Source organism: Dysidea avara, chromosome 14 (genome assembly GCF_963678975.1).
Source record: "Dysidea avara chromosome 14, odDysAvar1.4, whole genome shotgun sequence".
NCBI lineage: Eukaryota > Metazoa > Porifera > Demospongiae > Dictyoceratida > Dysideidae > Dysidea > Dysidea avara.
The window spans coordinates 2,757,139-2,775,220 of NC_089285.1; the positions used below are offsets into that span (position 1 = coordinate 2,757,139).

General features: G+C 36.4%; 1 protein-coding gene across 1 annotated transcript; it reads right to left on the minus strand.

The window, feature by feature from the left end:
- Nucleotides 1–949: 949 nt before the first annotated feature.
- On the minus strand, nucleotides 950–17,297 carry LOC136244771 (uncharacterized). The gene is made up of 3 exons (XM_066036329.1): nucleotides 17,168–17,297; nucleotides 5,924–6,217; nucleotides 950–1,634 (listed from the first exon to the last, which is right to left on the minus strand). Exons 1-3 carry the CDS (start codon nucleotides 17,295–17,297, stop codon nucleotides 1,135–1,137), a joined length of 924 nt encoding a protein of 307 aa, XP_065892401.1. The 3' UTR covers nucleotides 950–1,134.
- Between the last annotated feature and the right edge of the window lie 785 nt (nucleotides 17,298–18,082).

Below are 18,082 nucleotides of genomic sequence, written 5' to 3' on the forward strand. Positions count from 1 at the left end.
ATTTTGCTGTTATACCCCTGAATTAGTGAACTCTTGTGTATGTGAGTTTAAGTACTTTCCTTATACTCAGAACTTCTGGTGAGCTTGAAAGATTGATACTTTCTGCTGCACATAGATGTAGATTTAGAAGTGATAATATTATGCTAATCATTATGCAAGCCTCACAATATTCAAATGCATACATGTGGCTGTATACGCATCTTTCGGTGTTCTAAAGGCTGGCCACGTAAAATGGTATTTTTTCAAGGAAGTAGTTCACAATAGACATTTTTGCAAACTGTCAACCTTCGCATATGTGCTCATATACTCTGCCCATCAAAACATTCTTTGTATTAATATAAGTATGCTCGCCATGCAATGTATAGCTAAACATGCCGTACTTGCTATTTAGAGATATTAAGAAGCCATGCATGTCATTTTGTAAATATTCTTTTTTCCAAACTGACATCAGGATGTTGATGATTAAAAATAAAACTTGCAATGAAATTATACCCAACCAAATATTGACATCCTGTGTCAATAACATGTACAGGGACAGCACATAAAGTCCATGATGTAACACAGGTGGCACAATGAGAAATCAGCAGCACTGAATCCTTCTGGTCCAACTGCTTTAATCCACCAGGATGACCATTATTTTACCAAACTTTTCAAACAGCAGCAGATATATTCTTTTATTCACACACCTTGAGCTTACTGTGCCGATTTTTCACATACATTACGGGTGATCAACTATGGGATCATATCTATTCATATTAGTGAATAAGTTTGGCTGATGTAACAACTCATTAAGTTGACAAAGAGACAATTGAAATTAAAAATATATTCATGCTGTATATACTCAGTTGTATATGATAAATAGTCATTTTGTTTCTCAGGCTTAATATTTTCCTACTCTTAGCACAAATATGGCACATGCTGTAAAACTGAATTTTTAGATCTCATGGCTTTTCAGCTGGATGATAAGACAACTGAAACATTGATAGTACACAGTAACATAAAAATATAATATGTATAATCATCTGATGTTTATCACATAGTGCACATATAAATATTAGTTCTGCAGTCTTTGTTTGTACATGTGTTTTCAAGATAAACATGATTATTAAAAATCCACCTTCAGTGTGGATATTTTTAATGATTATACACAGTTGCTATCAAGTCCTCCAATTGTGTAAATCCAGTATGGTGAATTCTTTCACTAGGTGAGATACTTTCTGAGATGTTAGCTATAGGAATAATGTATACAGTCTTATGTCTAAAGAATGGTGGTAGTTCCTCCAATGATACAGAATCAAAACTAACCAGCACAAAATGATTAAGATACTGTTGCATAATACTTCTCAGTGATGCACGAAAAATATGACCACTTGACATTTGAATACGACAATTTTGGGATTCATCTTGCAATGGTATCTTCAATCCTGCTGACCACAACAGTATAATTAGACCATTGTTATCTATGCAATTCAGTAATTGTTTCTCAACCCACAAAGACCAGTCATCTGGGTTTTCATCAATATGATATACATCAGCATCCACTTTTATACCATAACTACTTCTTAATAACTCATTGAAGTCCATTACATTTTCCACTGAACAGTCATTATTGTATAAAACAAATACTGGAATACCTATAGAAACAGATATCCATACAAAAAACAGCCAAGCTGTATAAAAAAAGGTGCGGCCTTCAAAATCCTGGGTAAAAAAAGTTGTGAAATCAAAGGTGTGCAATGATGTTAATGATAATCTAATCCAAAACAGCCAAGCTGTAAAAAAAGTGTGCGGCTCTCAAAAAGGCTATGGCGAAAAAAGATGTGAAATCCAAGGTGGTGGCCAAGAAATGGCTGTGATGGTAGGTTAATGGTAAAAATTTTAATAATGACAATTCAGGTGAATTTTGTGCCAAGACCAAGCAGCACAAAAATTCACCTGAATTGTCGTTATTAAAATTTTTACCATTAACCTACCATCACAGCCATTTCTTGGCCGCCACCTTGGATTTCACATCTTTTTTCACCATAGCCTTTTTGAGGGCCGCACACTTTTTTTACAGCTTGGCTGTTTTGGATTAGATTTCATTTCTTTTTGTATTTGTATACCCCAAATAGGCCAGCTTTGGGACTTTTTAAACCTATCTTTTTTCTTTACCACAGGAAGAAGAAAAGATGAAGTAGATGTACTTTAAATATTTTATCAGTAAATGTACAAATTATATATAATTATATAATACATATATTGATTACAGAAATCTCCATGGTGGTTTCTTTGTAACTGAACACTCTACAAGGTGACTTCTTCTAGATGCTCTCTCTACATGGAGAATTGTTTGTAGCTGAACAATCTACAAGGTAACTTCTTCTAGCTGATCTCTCTACAGGGTGATTTGTTTGTACCTGAATTCTGTACAGGTGATTTATTTGCAGCTGAGCTCTTTACAGAATGGTTTCTTTGTAGCTGAACTCTCTACAAGGTAACTTCTTCTAACTGATCTTTCTACAGGGCAATTTGTTTGTGGCAGAATTTTATACAGGGTGATTTCTTTGCAGCTGAACTATCTACATGGTGGTTTCTTTGTACACTGTAGCTGAACTCTCTACAAGGTAACTTCTTCTAGCTGATCTCTCTACAGGATGACTTGTGTGTAGCTGATCTCTATACAGGTTTCTTGTTTCTAGCTGATCTCTTGAATTCTCTTCAGGGTGACTGCTCTATTAGGATGACTGCTCTATTAGAGTATCTTGATCTCGCACTTGCTGCACCAAGTTGGATTTCGTGTTATAACTCCGTGGCTTTAAGTCTGATTCTTCTACACCATTGACGAGCCTTTCTAAGATGATTACTCCATCTGTACAACGATTTTCAAAGCATTACCCCAAGCGGTTTATCTGGTAGGCGTGGCAAGCAGTCGTTTTTTTTACTGGCTAATCTCGATTGCGTAATTGTAACACAGTGTTGGTTTTTTTGTTGTATCTTCCTGGTTTTTAGCTCGATTTCTTTCAAACCACAAAAGGTTTGAGGTTCAACAGTTAACCTATTCACCCACTGATTTTCAGCTTCTTTCCATACGCGGTTTACCCTGTAGGCATGACAACATATTGGTGTTATTTTTCGTGAATGATCGCTCATAACTCTTTACCTGTTTATCGTATTCCAGCCAAAATTGGTACCGAGATGCGCCTTTATACTCTCCTTCTGTGTACCAAATGTCAAGGCAATCGGATATGGCATTCGCATTTTATAGCAGTTTTTGTAAGTGTGCGACGAGAAGAAGAAAAATAAGAAGAAAAAAAATGAAGAAACTAAGCCAATTTTTGAAGTCGCATATCTTGGGAACGCGCGAAGCGATTTCGCTCAAATATGGAATGTGGATTGCTGAAGTTAGAGGGCATGTCCACAGCAAAACTCGTCTTGTTTCATCAAGGTAGGACAGAGCTACAGAGGTGCGAAAATTGCGTTTTCTTTCTTCCTGTCAATATACTCACGGTTGTTACGCGCCGACTTCTTGGGCCACACGACACACTACCGTGTGTTTTGATACATGGGGGTATTTAAAATACAAAAAGAAGTAAAATCCATGCAAACACAGCCAAGCTATATAAAAAGGTGCAGCCTTCAAAAAGCCTGGGTGAAAAATGTTGTAAAATCAAAGGTGGCAGCTATAAAATGGCTGCAATTATGTTAATGATAATAAATTTTATTAATGACTTTGTGCATTATTATAATGTATTGTCATAATGCCACCTTTGATTTCACAAATTTTTTCACCCCAGGCATTTGAAGGCCACACGCTTTTATACAGCTTGGCTGTTTTTACATGGATTTTACTTCTTTTTCTATATCCCCAAAGCCAACCATAATCTAGAATTGAGGTTTTTTAAACACAAATCATTGTTCTTCTTATTTACAGATGCAATGACAATGATATAAGACAAACTAGCAGTGTTCTACCAATACAGAAAAATGTCTATCAATCCGGTAGCAAAGCCAAAGGATCTATGTTAATACTGATAGCTCTATAATTTTGTGCTTGCTTGTTCATGGCTATTATATAGTGTTTTATAGTGCCTGCATTTATTTGCAATAGTGTTTTATAACAAGTTAGGTATGCATGATTGTACTATTTGTCTAATAGGATTTTTATTCTGCGGTGACTGTTCTATTAGAGTATCCCAATTTATCATGCAAAGTGTGATAAGTTTCAGTTGCTCGATTTCTAACAAAGCAGATCCTGCATCTTTATCATTTTACGATTTCAGCCTTTTGTCACATGATTTGCTAGCATAGCACTGATGATTATGATGATAACGATATGAGTAGGTCTTAATCATAGTGTACTACCCTGCCGATCGGTACCAAAATGGCCATAATATTGGTTTTGAGTTGATGGAATGCTAAAGAAGTTATTAATTATTTTGGTTACCAAAAGATTTGTTGTTGGAAAATTTGGTCAAAAGTCCAACAAGACATCAACTTTGCTACCGAAACAATAGTATTGAATTGCAGAGTTTATTTTGATTACTTTTGTAATGCTCTAATAGAACGTACATTTCTTCAAGTGAAATTAAAATTAGAGTGGGTTATGAAATCTAATTATGAACTTTTACTATTAAGTAGATGTTAGCTAGAGTTTTTATTTATAAAGTAGAAATTCAGTAAGGTGAACAGCTGTGATATATAGTAGCAGCTCAGTGGTTAAGGATTTGGGTGCTCAGTGTGGAGGTCCCTGGTTAAGTTTTTTTTGACATTTAATGTATCATTTTACCAAATGATGACTGTTCTATTAGAGTATTTCGACCCCATGATTTACAGTTGTTTGGTTTTTACCTTGTAACTCTATAGCTGTCTATGTCATTTCTTTTAAACCACAAAAGGTTTGAGCTATGATGGTTAACCTATATGCAAACCAATTTTTAAGTCATTTCCATATTCAGTTTACCCTGTAGGCATGACAATAAGTCGGCCATTTTAAATGCAAAATGCAAATAATCGTCCATAGCTCTATAGCTGTTTAACAGATTTGCACCAAACTTGGTACTGCAATACATTCACCGAAGTTCAAGAAAATCGAGCCACACATTCTAAGCCACCCAAGGCCCCTAAATGAAGAAATAAAGTTGAATTTTGAGGGCTCGTATTTCATGATCACATTAGGCAATCTTACCCAAATTTAGTATGTGGGGTCTGAAGGCATAGGGCATTTGCAGTACAAAATAATGCCAATTCAAGAAGGGAGCACAGACCTACATATGCATGAAAATCACACTTTGTTTCTTTTTGTAAAAATACTCACGGTGTAGCATGTCGGCTTTCTTGACTGCACGACACACTACTGTGTGTCTTCAGTGATACTCATTTAAGATTTACTTTAACAAAAAGCATTAATGGTTGTGTTAGAGTGTTATTATAATAATATACTTAATACAAAATTTTACAACACACAAAAAAAATCTGCTCAATTATAGCGACTGACGTTCATCAGTTGGCCATAGGGAGTAGAAGGCAGGGGAGGTGGTAAGTTTCCCATCTTAATGCTATGTGGCTGAAATTATGTTCCTAGTAGCACGGCCGAAAACCATGAAACGACAAATGATATAATTTAAGTCTAGTCTCTAACACACCATTAAAACACCCTACTTGGGAAGTCAAACTAGAAATGGGACACAAAGTAGGAGAAAAGTAAATCATGATACATTTATGCATTGTAACTGCTACTGCATGACTATGCCCGAAGCGATGGTGAACAGCAAAGAAATAAAGCCCAAAACTTGTTTTCAATGATATTTTTATTGTACTTTAATGGTATGATGACAAAACGGATGATCTCTCAGCATGTCAACATGATCACTCATCCTACATTTAATACAAATGCTATCTTTGTACAACACAATGAGTTGTTACTAATATGCTAGATACTCACTTTCGTTACTTGGCTGAAGGACTTGTATAGAACGTGATTGATCAACTAATGATGTGGTATCTTTATGAGCAACATCAATAGAAACATCAGTAGAAATATCAGAGACTACATCACTACCAATATCTGTAGGAATATTAGTAGCAGCATTAGGAATTTTTGTAGCGGAGTTGTCCTTAACATGAGTATCACTTGAAGGGGTGTTAGATGAAATACCAAAAGACGGATTACCATTGTCACTACATTGCTCTACAGGAGCATTTTTGACACTTACAGTGTCATTTCCATTATCAGATGCTATCAAAACATCAGTATTAAAGTACAATATGTATATCGAGTGTCATAGCTCGTAACTCTACTTAGACATATGCTGACATTAGTCCTTAAGATACTCTATTGTGATAGGTATATCTGGCACATTTTAGTTTATAGGATCCCTAATCGAACTTAAAATTCCTAATTTTCCTTATAGTTGTTTGTTTACTTTTTTTTGTAGCATTACTATGACTGGTGGATCCATCAATAAAAAGGATGGCACCAGAGTTAATGTTTTTGTCTGAACACGTGCAACAACTATCTTATTGACTAAAAAGTGAAGTGGCCTTTATGCTTTACTTTCACCTATTTTCAGCCCATTACACAGTATTACATATGAAGACGTCTCTGCAATCAATCCAGTCACCACAGAAAATATGGACAATTCCAGTTTACACAGCCATGTATTGTGCTACTGGGAATTGACACCTTGGACTATCAGCAAAAGGAAATTGAACACAAAGGAGGACAAAGGTAAATCCATGGCGCGTGCATTTTACGTACTGCGGTATGCAAAAAGGCACATCTAGGGATGAAGTGACGTCGAAGAGTGAAAAAATCAAGCTCGTAGTCTTAGCCATTATCAATTTATGCTTGTCTGAAGGCATCAAGCAGGCAGGCAGGCAGGCAGTTAGTCAGTCAGTAGAAAATTCTATTGAATAATTTTTTAAAAATATTGTAGCTACTTATTGGAAGCATTTAGGTAGTACTGAAGTCACTTTTGGGCTTGGTTATACCTAACCAATACTGCCAAGGCACCAGGAAGCTGGTTTTGGGTGATATTTTTTAACTAGAAAAACCCAAATCTCTGTGATCCCTAATATACAGTACCACCACACTGTATGATAATATGATAATGCCCTGTGGTTAGTTATGACAAGTACACAAAAAATAGGAATTTTCAACTAGAGTAGGGATCATAGCACATTGATAAAAGGTACTGAAACAAACTGGAGTAATGCACAATATTAAATCACAGTAAAACAATAAGAAATGTTATATCTCTACTGTGCTCAAGACACCGTAATGGAAATGCACATACAGTAGGGATACTTCTTATTGTTTTACTATGATTTAATATCGTGCACTACTCCAGCTTGTTTCAGTACTTTATATCAATGTGCTATGGTCCCTACTCTGGTTGAAAATTCCAAAAAAAAATTGTGTACTTGTTTGTTAACTTATTTTTTATTGACAATACAATTATTATTACTGATGAACCCACGCATACCGCATCAAAAGAAAGAAATGACGCTGCACGCCCCAGCTATCAATTATCGTCTAAGTATCCATTACGCTTTGTTGTTAGCTATGTATGTTCAACCCGTTACACAGCATTACGAATCAAGAACTGTTAGAAAAGCAATCAAAGTAGCCACTGTGAAAAATACGGATGGTTTCCATTACGAAGGGAAGCCATCACGTGCTACTGCCAAAATTGACACCTTTTGCTGTTAGCAAAGATGAATGGGACACAAAGGAGTATACTGGTAAGTCCATGAAGAATGTATTGTACATACTGCGGTATGTCAAAAGGCATGCGTACGTGTCCAGCTGAAGCAATGTCGAACATTGAAAAAATCAAGCCTGTAGCCTTAGCTGTTATTGAGTTATGCTTGTCTGAAAACACAATGTCTGAAGACATCAATCAGTCAGTCAGTAGAAAATTCCATTTAAGAATTTCTTAAAATTTCATAACGAAAGTATTTCAGGTCAATCTGAAGGCTTGTTTGTACTTAGTTTTGCCTAACCAATACTGCTTCATCGTCATCAGGAAAAATTGAGACTCATTTTTGGGTGATGTTTATTCATGAACCACACCCAAACCTTTGTGATCCCTACTATACAGTACTATCATACTGTAGGATGCTTTTTTACTATCGAATTCAGTATATAAAACCTAATGAGCAAGATGCACTTTACATTGTGGGTTTCAATGATCTCCTATGGCTTACAATTGAGACTCCTGTGGCTCTCAATTGAGACCAATTAAATTCCACAATCAAAACTGTCTATTGGTGATATAGGTTGCTTATACAGAATGAAAACCTTACTTAGTACTAGTGTTACAAGTACACAAAAAATTTGGAAATTTCAACTACAGTAGGGACCATATAGCACATTGACAAAAAGTACTGAAACAAGTTGGAGTAGTGCACAATATTAAATCACTGTAAGACAATAAGAAGTGTTATATCCCTACTGTGAGTCTGGAGTAGTGCATGATTTTTACTCCTGCTTATTTCATCGATGTCCCTACTCTAGTTGAAAATTCCAAATTTTAATTGTGTACTTGTTTGTTAACTTTTTTGTAAAATAAAACTATTATGACTGGTGAACCCACGCATACCGCATCAAAAGAATGAAATGGCACTGTGCGCCTCAACTATCAATTATCATCTGAAAAGTGAAGTATCCATTATGTCAGTTATATATGTTCAACCCGTTTAACAGCATTATGAATCTATACAATCAAAGTAGCCACTATGAAAAATATGGATGATTTCTGTTACGAAAGGAAGCCATCATGTGCTACCATCAAATCGACACTTTTTGCTGTCCACAAAGATGAATGGGACACAAAGGAAGACACTGGTAAGTCCATGAAGAATGCATTGTACGTACTGCAGTATGCCAAAAGGCACCTCTCGGGCCGAAGCGACATCGAACAGTGAAAAAATCAAGCCCATAGCCTTAGCCGTTATTGAGTTACGCTTGTCTGAAGGCATCAGTCAGTCAGTTACTCAGTTAGATACTCAATCAGTTAGTTACTCAGTCAGTTAGTAGAAAATTCCGTTTAATATTATTTAAAAAAAATTTCATTGCAACTTGTTGAAAGCATTTCCGGTCAATCTGAAGGCTTGTTTGGGCTTAGTTTTACCTAACCAATACTGCTTCATCGTCGTCAGGGAAAAGTGAGGCTGGATTTTGGGCATTTTTTTCATTTACCACGCCCACACCTTTGTGGTCCCTACTATACAGTCGCACTGTATGATAAATGGTTTTGATATGAAACTTTGATATAGACTGTAATGAAAAATTCAGCCACTTTTCAAAGACTCTGGACAAATACCCAACCACATCAAAAGCTTTTAAGTAACTTTAAATAAAACCATCTTATTGTACTTTGTGTAGGAGGATCAAAGTACCACTGCATGCTGTCTTTCCATATTATACCGATTAGCTGCATAACTGTACTGTATGAGTCATACAACACAGTTATGTAGCTAATTGGGCAAATACAGTACAGTTATGCAGATAAATACGGGACATTGGAAACAGTGGAAATTGAAAACTGAAACTGAAACGGAAAAACTGAAAAACTAAAATTGGTCAAAACTTCATATTAACAGGTACCTCTTAACAAAGACCACCTCTGTAATAAGACCACCTGTATAATAAGACCGCCTCTAATAAGACCACCTCATTATAGTAGTCATGTCAAGTAGGTCCAACAAAAAGGCCATTAGGTGTACTCATAATGTAATAAAGTATCAATCAATCAGACAGTACTTAAAAGTTAAAACTACAGCTGCAGGGTTGTACATAAGGATACACTATCTTACCATACCAAAACCTAAAGTCCATGGTCATGTCACAATGAAAATGGGGTAATTGCATGCACAATTACTCTGCTGATACTGGATTTCTCATGAATTGTGTATTATTTAAGAGTTGCATAGTTAAATTAATGATCTTGGACTTTGTGTCTTGGTAATAGTTGGATACTCGTGATAGGTGTCTTCGAGGATTTAAAAACCTGTCAATATTTACCTGCGCCTCGATAATTACTGATGTCACCTCAGGTTTTTAAGTCTTCGAGGATGCTTATTATGTGTGCCTAATAATTATTAAGACACAAAGTCAAGAATCATTAATGTTGATTCTGTAACTATGCAACTCCTAAATCATGCACAATAATATTCATGAGAAATCCATTATCAAATTCAATTATGCATGCAATTGCTCCATTTTCATTTGTGACATGACCATGGACTTTAGGTCTTGGCATGATAAGATATATCCTTTTGTACAACCCTGCAGCTGTCATTTCAACATTTAAGTACTGTCTGATTGATCAATACTTTATTACATTATGAGTACACCTTAGCTATATTTTTGGACCTACTTGACATAACTACTATAATGAGGTGGTCTTATTTTAGAGGCGGTCTTATTATAGAGGTGGTCTTAATATAGAGGAGGTCTTTGTTAAGAAGTACCTGTTAATATGAAGTTTTGACCAATATTAGTTTTTCAGTTTCAGTTTTTCCATTTCAGTTTTTCAGTTTCAGTTTTCAGTTTCAGTTTTCAATTTCCACTGTTTCCAATGTCCCGATAAATACAGTACACTTGGGCAAATGCAGGACAGTTATGTAAGGAATGTTACAAAACAACCCCACTCAGACAGCATGATTGATCACGTGCATGACATTGTTAATCGTTAAAATTAGCTACCAGTTGGTTCTACAACTACAAAATTGATCTTACTGATAGTCTGATCACCAAAAATTGAAGCAATTTGGGTACTCAAGAGAATCACTCCAAGCAAGATGACCAGGAAATACAATAAAATACTTAAAGCACCGCCTATGCTTGTGTGTATGAAAAATACAGCACTTGGGGGTGTCTCAAGACAAATACAGCACTCAGCTTCACCTCAGTATTAGCCTCTCGACACATCCTCCCATGTTGTAGTTTCCATACACATGCACAGCAGCACTTTAACTATAGCATACAGTACAATATTCATCATACACTGTATTAGGAAGTCTTGAGTTTTTCTGGCCAAAAATATCATCCAAAACCAGCTTCACTATACCATCCTGGTGCCTTGGCAGTATTGGTTAGGTATAACCAAGCCCAAAAGTGCCTTCAGTTTGACCCTAAATGTTTCCAATATGTAGCTACAAAATTAAAAAAAAACAACTATTCAATGGAATTTTCTACTGACCGCCCGCCCGCCCGCCCGTCCGCCCGCCAGTCCGCCCGCCCGCCCGCCCGCCCGCCTGCCTGATGCCTTCAGACAAGTATAACTTGATAACAGCTAAGACTACAGGCTTGATTTTTTCACTGTTCGACATTGCTTTGTCCTTAGATGTATATACCTTTTAGCATACTGCAGCACATAAATGCATGCATTATGGACTTACCTTTGTCCTCCTTTGTGTCATATTTCTTTTTGCTGATTGCTCAAGGTGTTGATTTGTGATAATGTGATTGATGCATGGCTTCCCATTTGTGACATGAATCATCAATATTATCTGTGGTGACTAGATTGATTTCAGAGGCATTCTTAGTTTGTAACAGGCTGAAAATATGTGAAAGCAAAGCGTAATGGCCACGTTCACTTTTGAGTCAGTAATTGATAGTTAGGGCATCCAAACCGTCCATACTTTTCGCAGAGAGGCACTTCTCCTGCTGTTCTTTGTTTGTAGCAGCATTGTGTAATGGGTTATTATTATTATTATTGCTTACTTACTGAGCAGTCAGCCCTGCTGGTGTGCTCAGGAATCACATAAACACAAATACAATAGGTACAATAATATGATTAGAGTCTAGTCATAAATAGATCAGTATCTGCATTTTCATTTGTATCAATTGGTAGTATGTTCCAGTCATTTATTGTTCTTGAGTAATAGCTGTTTTGGTATGCCGTGGTGGATGAGGTAGGTAAGATATAGTGAAGTTGATGGTGTTGTCTTGTTGGTCGTGTTTTTGGTATGTAATAATGAGGAATTTGGAGTGATCACTGTTGGTAGTGTATCTTATACAACATTTGTAACCTAGATAATTTCCGACGAACTTGTAATGTAGGCCATTTTAGCTGATCCAACATTAGAGAGACTGAGCTGAATCTTCCATAGTCATTCAAGACCCAGCATGCTGCTCTTCGTTGTACTTTCTCTGACTCTGAAATATCTCCAACGTGGTAGGGATCCCAGACAGCAGATGCATACTCTAATTGCAGTCTCATCATTGGTATAGGTAAGCTGATTCTTTAACTTGCCTTGAACGTTGTTTAGATTGCGTTTTAAGAAATTGAGTGTTCTAGATGCTTTATTGACAACATTTGATATGTGAGGTGACCAAGACAGTGATTTATGAATTAAGACTCCTAGGTACATATGTTGATCAGATATATCTAGGATATGACTGTGAAGTGTGTAGTCGTGAGTGAGTGGTGATAAGGATCTTGTGCAACATATAACTGTACATTTACTAACATTGAACTTAAGTTGCCAAGTATCGGCCCATTCTGACAGTTTATTTAAATCTTCTTGAGGTCTAGTCAATGTCTTCTACACTATTGATAACTCTGTAAAGCAAGCAATCATCAGCGAACAGGCGGAGTGGTGAGTTGATGTCTTTAGTTATGTCATTTATGTACAATAGGAACATTAGAGGTCCAAGAACTGTGCCTTATTGTACCCCAAACATTACATTACCAACACTGGGCTAGAGGATTTTAAAACAACACACTGAGAATGTAGGGTAAGCCAGGTTTGGATCCAGTTATAAGTACTGCCATTAATTCCATAATATCTTAGTTTGGTCAATAAGCGTTGGTGTGGTACTGTATTGAATGCTTTAGAAAAATCCAATAGGGTGATATTTATCTGTTTCTGATGGTCTAGAGCAAAGGATTTTTCTTCTGTATGCAGGGGCGGATCTAGGATTTATAAAGGGGGGGGGGGGGGGGGGGCTAACTCAAGGTACTAATCTCTTGGGTAGAGGTGTGCAAAGCTTCCCAGCATGCGAAGCATGCTGGAACTAGGGGGTCTGGGGGCATGCCCCCCCAGGAAATTTTTGAAAAATAGATGCTAAAATACTGCAATTTGGAGACATTTCCACATAAAATTCATAATATTTTCTGCCTGTAGATATTTTATATGCTGCCTTTAGATTATAGGTATGGCTCTCTGAAGCATTTTGTTAATGGAAAAGTTTGGGTAGGTACAGACAACCAAGTACATGATGCACCCTCTCACAATTGCACAACACTGAATAGGTGCATGTTAGAATAATAATGCTGAAAGTGGAAAATTTTGAAATTTGAACAATACAAGATTGAGTCTGAGAGCCTTTTCAATGGAAATTGTGTACCTGAATTAAGTATTGCCATATTAACTACACAAGTAGATGAATGAAGCCCTTTAAACAGACCACTGCACTACAGTGTATGTATAGGTGCAGGCAGATTTGGAAAAAATCCATAACAGAAGTAACTATATGCTTCCAGTGAATGTTTTATTAGAGTAGTTAGCTGACTGCTCTATTAGAGTATCTCGATCTTGTACACCTCCAATGCTGATCCGGGTCTTTGTTGCATAAACTTTAGCATAAATCCACTGATAATACCTTGGAAAGATGTTTATAAGGTGGTTTTATGAGTATTTGTATTATTAGTGATCATATAATTATGCTAAGACAAAATTTCATTATAATACTCAGTATATTGATCAAGTAAAGCCTAAAAGTGAAGGAGGGGGGGGGGGCTTCAGCCCCCAAAGCCCCCCCTCCCCCCCTGGATCCGCCTCTGGTATGAGCAATTAGTTGAGTTATGCATGAATGATTAGATCTGAACCCTTGTTGATTTTCAATTAATATGTTGTTTTCATTTAAATGGTTCATGATGGAATGATATATAATGTATTCCATAACCCTTGCACAAATGGAGGTCAAAGATATATGGCGATAATTACTAACACTACTGTGGTTACCTTTCTTGAATACTGCACATATATTGGCTTTTAACCAATTAGATGGCAATGAGTTAGTTGTCTGTTGACAGAGAATTATTGAAAATTACATGTAATATTGGTGTTATTTCATCTGCGCAATGCTTCAAGATGTGAGGGGATATATGGTCTGGACCACTAACTTTATTTGTATCAAGTGTTATAAGTAACTTATGTATTCCAGATTGTGAGATGGATATATCAGGCATGTTAGGTACTTCAATATTACTATCCATAGTAGGCATTGCTACCAATTTTTTCTTGTAAACATGTACACAGATTATTCAAAGCAATTGCTTTGTCTTTTGCATGATGGATTGTTTGGTCACCTATAAGTAATGTCGGAATATCATGTTTAGCTATCTTGTCTTTTGGCTCTCATGTACTTCCAAAATTGTTGGCGATTTCCACTGAAGGAGTTATTAAATACTGTAATATAATTTGCTTTATTTTCGTGCAAAAAAATTTCATGATAAAAATTATATTTTCGTATGCTTTTTTTTTTTTTTTTGATTCGGCTCGCTTGGATGTTGCTGTAAACGGTTTCTGGGGTGGTCGTTCGGAGAGATGTTTCATTGATGTCCGTGTTTTTAACCCTTTTGCTCCTTCTAATAGTTCCTCCTCTCTGTCGTCCACCTTTAGGAAGCATGAAAAGATTAAGCATCGTGCTTAGGCCCCTATTTGGTGATTATTAGTTTCTCATCCACCGCCCGCATCCTTCTTAAGCTACCGCATGGTAAGCCATTATTTACTCTGCGCATGCTCAGAAGAACACGTGATACCAAACTGATATAATTTTTGTTGATGAACGCTACAATTTGCTATATATCACCAGGAAAACTGTTGTTTTCCTTAGCAAATTGCTGCAGTGCCAATTGCAATCGTGCTCTATCGACTTCATCAAAGCAGGCTTTCAGCTGACTGTCGAAAAACATTTGGCGATCACGAAAAGTAGAATCAGCTGGTGAAGGAAATGTTTGTAGTAAGAAAGAAAGACAATTTGGACAAGGTCTGTACATCAGAGTGTTAATATTATAAAATAATGGCATAATGGTAATACCCTCCCGCCCGCATCACAATAATTAGAAAGGCTGGATGAGAAACTAATAATCACCGAATAGGGGCCTTATGGTCAGCGGGTTCGAGAAGTGGAGCATGCCACTTCAAGTTCACTCCAATTGTTTTGGCTGCCACTGGCGGTTTAGCCCATGAGGCTACTGTTTTTTATAAGCGACTTGCTTCTCTTCTCAGTGGCCACAAAGTGGGGAGATGATTATTCTGTGGTTCTGGGTTGGCTGCGTTGTTGCCTGAGCTTTTCGTTGTTGCGCTTGGCAACGTTCAGTGTATTCGTGGGGCACGGTCTTCTATTGTTTTTTTATTTTTTTTTATTTTTATTTTTTTATTTTAACTGCTTTTTAATGCAGGCAAGGCCTGCATTAATGGTCTGTGGGCAACTGGTGTCCACAGCCAGAAAAAGTATACGTACAACTTACAATTACAATTGAATGTATAAAATTACAATCAAATTAAGTTAGCTGGCTAAGGTTATTACATACATTTACATTTGGTATATAGTTGAACTATCCTATAATTTTAAAACTTACATGTGTATTTAATAATAAACTTACTTATATAGCTAAGTACTTATTTTAAGAGAGAGCAAGAAGAAGAAGAAGAAAAAAAAAAAAAGATTAATTACTGCTGAAGTTTGGTGGGCGAGGAGACTTGGAGCAGGTACTACAAGGGCAAACAAAGTGCATACTGTGGGGATTGTCAGAGTTAAAATTGTTTATAAAATGCTGCCAGAAGATCTTGAGTAACTGTGATTTAATGGTGGGAAAAGGTTGATTTAAGTCAAGTACTGGTAGACTGTTGTAGGTTCTTGGTAATCTGTTAAAGTAGAAGTTACTTTGTTTGTTGGTTGATGTAAAATTGTGTTGAAGCTTGTTACTGGTGGAGGATCTGGTAGGATTGCGGCAAAAGTTGACATAGTTACTGATATTGAAATGATTAGATGGATGCTGGATTGATTTTATGAAGAAGAGTATGTCATAAAGATCATAGGTGTACATCAGTGGTAGTATGTTAAGTTTGATAAGACGTGTTTTGTAATCGGTTACATAGTCATTAAGAATAAATTTGGTTGCCCGGCGTTGGATTCTTTCTAAAGCAGAGATGTCGCAAATAAGGTAGGGGTGCCATAAAGGAGAACAGTAAAGTAATTGTGATCGAACTAATGCTAAATATAAAGTTTTCTTGGTTGGAATGTCAACTGAGTGGCTGAAGGTACGTCTCAGTAGTCCAAGGGTTCTATAGGCTTTAGCTGATATATGGTTATAATGATTTTTCCAAGATAAATCAGTTGATAAAATGACACCGAGGTCACGGTGAGTACTACTAGTTTTGATTATAGTGTCGTCTATGAAGTAGGATGTAGGGAATTTTGTATTAAATGATAGATGTATAAACTTGCTGGTATTAAAAAATTGGTTCCAATCTCTAGACCAGTTTGCCATTGAATCAAGGTCTTGTTGAAGTTGTATGGAGTCTAGATGTTCAAGAATTTGTTTATAGCATTTTGTGTCGTCTGCAAAGGAGAGAGCATTAGAGGAACGGACAGATAAAAATAAGTCATTGATGTAGATAAGAAATAAAAGTGGTCCTAGAATACTCCCTTGAGGCACACCTGATAGGACTGGTAAGAAAGTGGAATATGTACCATTAAGGCGAACGCATTGCTGTCTGTTGTTGAGGTAAGATCTAAACCACCACCAAAGATTACCAGTGATACCGATTTTCCAGAGTTTTAAAAGTAATTCATTGTGGGGAACTCTGTCAAATGCTTTTGCAAAGTCTAAGTATATTACATCTGTTTGAATTTTACAGTGTTCATGAATACTGTTTAAAAATATGAGAAGTTGTTGTAAAGTTGAACAGCCTTTCATAAATCCGAATTGACACATAGAGATGACATTGGAAATGGAGGCTATAACTTTGTTGTATATTAATCGTTCAAGTACTTTTGATGCAACACAAAGCAGAGATATAGGTCTGTAGTTGGTGGCACTGTTTTTGTCACCAGATTTAAAGATAGGAGTAATACAGTGAATTTGCCATTCAGAAGGTAGTGAGTAGTAGTGGATAGCATATGAAAACAAATAGTGTAGAGGTTTGACTAGAACAGATGTACAGTGTTTTAGAATTGCTGGACTGATTCCATCGATACCAGTTGCCTTGTGAGGATCCAGAGATAATAATACATCGTAAACGTCTTCTTCAGAGATGTAAATTGAGTCGAGGGACACACTTGCTCGGGGCATATTTTCAAAATTAGGAAGGGAATAAGTACTTCGAGAGAACACTGAGTAGAAGTATTTGTTAAATAAATTAGCTTTGTCAAGGTCTTGAGAGGCAGAAGTATTGTCATAAAATATTGTGGAAGGGATGGAAGCAGATTTGGTAAGGTTTCTTTACACCAGGACTCCACAGTCAGTGGACTTAGTGACTGTGGAATCCCATTTGTCTGCTTAATTTTGTTCAGTTGTCCAGCACTTACAATCTGTGCTGGGGGTGGTAGGAAAGGGCAGTCCATCAAGCCCGGAAAAAAAAAATTAGAGTAGTTCGATCTTTTATAAAAATTTTCGTGAAAGAAACTTTTGTACAACTTTTTGCATACGAAACTTATTTTACAACGAAAAAAAGCGAATTACGGTAATCTGCTGTAATATATGTGCTGTTCTCACTTTGGAATTTATAGAATTCTTTAATTTACGTTAAGCATCTCAATCAGATTGTAAAGCAATTCTTTTAGTTTTGTTGTACAAACGTTTTCAAACTTTCATATCCTTTTTCATTTGTCTATTTATCCATGGTAGTCTATTACTTTATTATTATTATTAATGGATGGATATACAAACAGGGTTACAAAAATAAGGTTTAGGCACTAGGCCTTTGTTCATATCCATATCCTATGTCATTCCAATAATTATCAAGACTTGCTTTGAAAGTAGAGATTGTTGGTGCTGAAACAACTTCTGCTGGCAGGGAGTTCCATGTATTTATCACTCTCTGGGTGAAAAAATTTGACCTTAAAAGTAGACGTGAT